Source organism: Plasmopara halstedii (genome assembly GCF_900000015.1).
Source record: "Plasmopara halstedii genome assembly, contig: Scaffold_110, whole genome shotgun sequence".
Lineage (NCBI taxonomy): Eukaryota > Oomycota > Peronosporomycetes > Peronosporales > Peronosporaceae > Plasmopara > Plasmopara halstedii.
Window position 1 is genome coordinate 1,394,418 of NW_020187031.1, and position 6,440 is coordinate 1,400,857.

At 43.5% G+C, this 6,440-nt stretch overlaps 2 protein-coding genes across 2 annotated transcripts; one reads left to right on the forward strand and one right to left on the reverse strand.

Moving 5' to 3' along the window:
- Positions 1–3,193: 3,193 nt before the first annotated feature.
- On the forward strand, positions 3,194–4,735 carry PHALS_00295 (Ankyrin; the record flags this gene model as incomplete). Its single annotated transcript, XM_024730114.1, has 1 exon — positions 3,194–4,735. The coding sequence occupies one exon, from the start codon at positions 3,194–3,196 to the stop codon at positions 4,733–4,735; it is 1,542 nt and encodes a 513-aa protein (XP_024572341.1).
- Positions 4,736–5,325: 590 nt separating this feature from the next.
- PHALS_14899 (uncharacterized protein) lies at positions 5,326–5,886 on the reverse strand. The gene has a single exon (XM_024730125.2). The coding sequence runs from the start codon at positions 5,874–5,876 to the stop codon at positions 5,514–5,516; it is 363 nt and encodes a 120-aa protein (XP_024572342.1). The 5' UTR covers positions 5,877–5,886; the 3' UTR covers positions 5,326–5,513.
- Positions 5,887–6,440: the final 554 nt, after the last annotated feature.

A 6,440-nucleotide genomic window follows, 5' to 3' on the forward strand; every position in this document is an offset into this window, starting at 1 on the left:
ACGTCTGCTTGCAGCAGTGCGCAGCCGATGAAAAAGTCCGAAGCATCACAGACGACGTTGAAAAGACGACCAGGGTCTGGCAGCGCCAGTATTGGTGCATGCAGGAGGTTGACTTTGGCTCCTTCAAAAGCCTCCTGATGTTCGTTGTTCCAACACCATTCCGTATTCTTTTTAAGGAGATTGAATAATGGTCGGGCCAAATCTGCGTAGTTTACGCTGTACTTGTGCAAGTTGTTGGTAAGATCAAGCCACATATGCAAGTCTTTCCGGTTCTTTGGAACCGGCCAGTCTACAATGGCCTTGACCTTAGCGTGATCCGCTCGAAGGCCACGCTTCCCAAATAAAGCACCCTAAAAAAGGGAATTTTGTCTACGCCAAAGGTGCAGTTGTCTGCGTTGGCGTACAGTTTGCTCGTGCGCATGCACCCGAGCACCGCTCTTAAAAGGACGATGTGGCTCTCCGCATCCGTTCTCCCGTGCTCCGCACGACTGTGGACGAAAATGTCGTCAAAGTTTGTCCATGCAATGGCCGATTGGGCCTAAACAACTGCGGAACAAGACGATTAAATGTGGCCGGTGCATTTGACAGCCCTTGGTGCATCACCGACCACTCCCAGAGCATGCAACACACTACTAATGTCGGCCGCTGCCATGATCGTCTCAGATCCGTAAGTCCCGTCAAAATTGCTTTCCTGCAACACGCAGTGTAATTTTGAGCAGGTTTGGGGTTTTCCTCTCCATTAAGAAATATTATTCGGTACAGTGAGCCCTTGCTTGATCATCTTGCTCTTCCCTCGTACTCTCATTTTTGAATTGAAATAGTTGCTACCGTTAATACTTTGCAGCATTTTAATCTTCACCTCCATTTTCAGGAGATATTTCCCATTCGCATCTAAAACTTCGTTTTCCCTTCGCATACTGCACAACGTCACGTAGTGAATCGTCATCATGATCCGTGTCACGATATATATGTATCCCCGTTTCGATGCTTGTGTATTCGATTTGATACACACGATGCTGTCCGTGCGTCTTCCCTTCATGACCTCTAGCTCACAATTTTTTCGCACTTATTCGGCCGTTGCACAAACACCACACACAGTAACACATTTAGTTGGTGTACGGTTGATTCGTCTATCCTTGATCTTCATTAAGCGTGGTGACTGATGCATATCTCAGTCGCCGATGCCCAACTGGATGTCATCGTCCACGACATGGCTTTCGCTTCTTCCATCGATGTCAAGATACATAGGCTTAATCTGCTTCAGACCGGCTGCTACATGAATATTTTCACGACTCACAACACATCATAGTGACCATCATTCCACGCGCCGTTGCCGCTGTTAGTTGAAACATATTCTTGTTTAAATCTTTCACTTGCAGCACGTTCTCCATGCGAGCGTTAGTCCAGGAGCGTCCAGTCCAAACTCGAAGCTCTTTCCGAAGCAAGTGACTTTCTAGGCAGCATTATTTCTTGCGCTTGTTACAATGTGAAAGGGCTTAATCTTCACGAAGTCCTCAAACATATTGCGTGACTTGCACGTATGTGCTGACGATCCACTATCCATGACCTTGCCCTCGCTCACAAACCCATCAGTTACGCTAAATTGCCATGTTCGACTGGACTTGAGATTCGTCGTTTGGTCTTGACTTCTACTAGCTATCTCTTGGTTCTAAGAGGCCCTATTTGTGACCTCCGCGTTGCTTCTATTTTGGTCGCTTCTCTTTGCTAAGTAGTGCGGTCACTTCTTCAATGCGCGTTGAATTCTTCTACCGTACTTCATTATGTCAATCCACTCGCTCGCCAGATCATCAAGCTTGAGTTTCTGCTCCGACCGGTAAAACGTTTGCACCATGTTCTAAAAGCTTACTGGCATGCTCCATAGAGTCGTCACGAGCTTCTGCAAGTCTTTCACGTGCTCACTAACGGAGGATGCCCTGAACAGAAGCAATGGGAACTTTCCTTGAGCACAAGCGATTCACCATGTCTTGTGTTTGTGGAACGTCGTTAACGTGTCCCACGCCCCCTTCGCGCTGAATTCTGTCATTACGTGCAACAGCTACGAATTGCCAAGAATACGCACAATCTTTGCGTGCGCTTCATGCTCCTTTACCTTAGATACTCCCTTTTTACCCATCACCGCCTCCCACACTCTCTTCGACAACAGGTACATTTTCAGCGTGTAAAAGGCTCGATATGAACTTGGTTTTGCTACTTGGGCTCATAACCTCGAGAAGTTAAGGCGCTGTAAATTTATCTGTTTTTGAAGTGGTGAAACAATGGTGAGTTATGTCTGCAAATTTAAAAATTGTGGCTGTGAGACATCGCTTCTTCGTTTCTACGCCCCTTCGTAAATAATTCGCTAGTCACTACACTGTATCATATGCACTATAAAAGGTCGTTGTGTGGTGGGGGGCATTACTTGTGGAAGATAAGTCCTGGTGAATCCGAGAACCAGTTCACAATGGTCGGTTGTAAATAATTTAACCACGGTGAAGTTTGAATCCACACCTAGTCAATCCGGGCTCCCCTCAATAACGACTGCGCCATTAAGTTGCCTCGCGAATCGCAAGTATGACATGCAGCATACACTCATGAGTCGTGGCACATCACTATTCAACGACTGCACCCATTTGAAATACAAGAATGAATTTTGCCTCTCGCATCAGGTTAAGCGTGTTATACAAATCGCACTCAGATAATTTGAAGGCTGAACATCAGCAAAAGTTTTGCAAAATTTATGAATAAGAAAATAGCTGCCGAGAGAGTCGGTAGCTCAGCGCTTGGTATATTTAAGGTTAAAATAGAATTCCACACAATGCATAAGTCATTGCTTTTGACATGTGATCCACATCACAATTATCGCAGAATACATTAAATCATGTGCTATTACATTAATGGTAGTGCAACCTCGGACCTCTGCTTGGCATAGTACTATGAATGTTCATAGTTACAGAAAAATGTAGATCGTTTAATTGTATGTAATGTATACATCCAGCACCTATGACGGCTCTTTGATGTCTGTGTCCAGAGCTGCATGTTCCGAAACACTATGGAATTATCGTGGGATCCACCACTCAATTTCCAGTTGAGATGTTCTTAAACATGCGTCATCATCTTCGATTACCCTTACGACCGCACAACAAACATCTTTTCAAATTTTTACGCTCACAACTTTAATTGACTGATCTCTGCAATGGTCAATTCCGATTCCGTAGATCTTGGTAATGGCTGGGCGCCTCTGTCTTTGAACATGACGCTGAAATATACAAAATCTAGTTGTGGTTCGACTGCTATATCACGTTTGAATAGTAATCTCCAGACTTCTCCGAAAATTGTTGTGGCTCGAAGTCAACTTGAGGTACTTCGGGTCCTGAAAGAAGAAGGTTTATCCGTGATGAATGCACATGACATCAATACGTACGCTACAGCTCTAATCATGGCAGCAAAGAGAGGTCATGTTAACCATATTCACTGTCTACTGGATCGAGGTGTGAATGTCAATGTTCAAAACTTTGAGGGATCCAGTGCGTTACACGTCGCTGCTAACGTTGGTCGGCTGGAAATTGTCGAGCTATTATTAAATGCTCGAGCTGCAGTTGATCAGAAGGATGTGAACTCGTGGACTCCATTAATGTGTGGAGTCCAGGAAGGACATATGGATGTTGTGCATGCTTTAATAAGTCGACATGCATCACTCGAGTGGCAGAATCATAAGGGGGAAACGGCGTTGAATATTGCGGTGCATTATGATCGATTTGAAATTGCTCAACTACTTCTAACTGTCGGTGCCAATGTCAATATGGTAGACAAAGGAGGTCGAACCCTTTTAATGAATACCTCTCAAAATGGACACCTTGTGTGGGTTAGAATTCTACTCAAGAATGGAGCGAGTTTGGACTTGAGGTGTAAGTCGGGACACACAGCATTACATTATGCAGCAATACATGGCGAATTGGATATCGTACGAACATTGCTAAGGGCTGGTGCTGATGTCATGGCTCGCGATCATGTTCATGGCTTCACACCGCTCATGTGTGCAGCAGCATTTGGCCACACTGCTATTGTAAAAGAACTTCTTCCATTGAGTTACCAGCATGATATGGATGCTATTGAAATACGAAGCAAAAAAGGATATACAGCATTATATCTTGCTGCATTAAATCAACACCCAACGGTGTGTAAGCTATTGTTGGATAAAGGTGGAGCTGAAGTCGATGCAGTGGGATTGAAAAATTACACACCACTCATGGCTGCTGCAAAACGAGGGTTTCCAAACATTCTTCAGGTGCTGCTCGGTCGTGGAGCTAATGTTGAAGCCACGAATCAAGATGGCAATCGGGCATTAGAAATTGCTGCTCGAAATGGTCATGTTGAGGTTGCTCGACTTTTATTGGAAAATGGTGCTTTTATTGACGCACCAAATCGCACTCGTGGATACACTGCCTTATCAACTGCTTCATTGCGTGGTCACACGAACGTTGTAAATCTGCTTTTAAGTCGTGGAGCTCATGTCAATGCACAGAGCTGCATTAGAGATACACCTCTTCTTCTTGCAGCGTCTCGAGGACGACTGCAAGTTGTACTTCTATTGCTTGCTCATGGTGCTTCACCAACCACACTAAATGATGTGGGGGAAACACCGTTGTCTTTGGCAATTGCTGGAGGCTACACAGAAGTTGCAGCAGCGATACGAAATGCGACTAACATCCGAAGGTTAGGCACTTACAAGAAGTAGAATATTCTAGTAGTACCGTCATAGTTAAATTCATTCTAATCTCTTTGGGTTTCATATGCCTCATATGCCTGACATTTCAGCATGCTTGAAAGAGCGAGTTATACAATTCCTAAATGAACACTATGAAGGCGAAATCTTGACATTGAATGTTGGCTTTCTCAATTTATTCAGCACCCATAGACCCACTCGGTTTCGAAAGAGTCTGGTGTTGCTGTAAGTGACGACAGTAAAATGGAACCAAAGATGCGGTTTTCGTCTTTGTGGCTCACATTTGAGCTAGTTCAAGACCACATTTTTTCTAGCTTGTTTGATAAATTCGAAACGTATATCTTCGAATTCTACAAGCTGTAAATGTGCGTAAATATTTGACGAAGGATCTGTATGAAATAGTTCGATTCAATGTTCTGTAGTGAGAGAACGAGTTAGTTTGGAGCACGTTAATGCAAGTATTTGACTTGTTCAGATTGATATTTGACGTATTGCTTGACAATATTGGTGCGAAACACTACGCTGACTCGTCAGCTTAGAGAATTGATAGCTCAATAAACAACTGAGTCGTATGCTGAAACACAACAGACTGAAAATAAGTACACTGGCTAATCGATGGCATCAATATTGTCAAACAGGTCGTTTACTTTAATTAGCACCATAACGTGAGTTAACTATTAGCTTTCTTACTGTTCAATACCCATTCTGCTAGTCCATTCCCATGAATCGTTCGCTGCGTTTCTTGTGCCGTATCTGCAAAATCTTCCATTTTGTTCGATATCAGCATTTCCTAAGTTTCTTTCACGATCTTTTTTAATTCCTCTTTTAAAGCTATACGGAACAACGAATCTTCAATCGTTTTGTACATTGTGTAAAGCCTTACCCTCGTTTTGAGCGTCATACCTAAACGACCAAGACCCCACAAAGAATCGGGAAGTATTGCACAGATCAATGCAAAGTGCTTCAGCCGATCCCATTTCCGGAATGTTCGGATAACTTGGTTCGATTTGGTCTCGATCGTACTGTTGATAATTTCTCCAGCCTGCTCGTTTATAAGCATTGCAACACTCCGCAGGCCTCTGGATTTTACTGTGGTGGCGGAAGCAGCGGTAGATACTCTCACGTCGGAGTTGGCTGTCCTCCAACCAGCCATTTAATCGAATTTTAGCATATTTATTATTAACTTTTTGAATTATAAAACCTACATACTGTGTGACTTGTTTTATTATCGCTTTAATATATCCTCAGTCTCAGTATTAATGCTTAGGACAGTAGGATAAAAATCTGAAAAACAATTGTCCTGCAACAAAACATAACGTTTGCAGTCTGGATGCTGTAACGGATTCTTCCCATTCAAGTATAAGAAAATGATTGAGTACTCCTACGCTTCTAGTAGGGAGCTTGTAGTTTATATACCCTCCAAGTAATATACCTAATCTCATAGCACCACTTATTTAGATGTGGCAGACATCTGATCGCCAGATGGCGAAAATTTGCGCTCACCTTCCATGCAGGAAGTAGCTGGTCCAGTCAATCAAGTATGATACAGTGTGCCATCTGAAGTTATCAAATGTTGACAATGCTTGTTCGTATGATCTTACTGTAATTACACCTGATCAAGCATGAGGGTTGCCGTTCTCCTTGCACAGACATAGGTTTTATGTGACGGGTCACACGGCACCTTGCACAGAGGAAGCTTGACTTCCAAGAGTATACA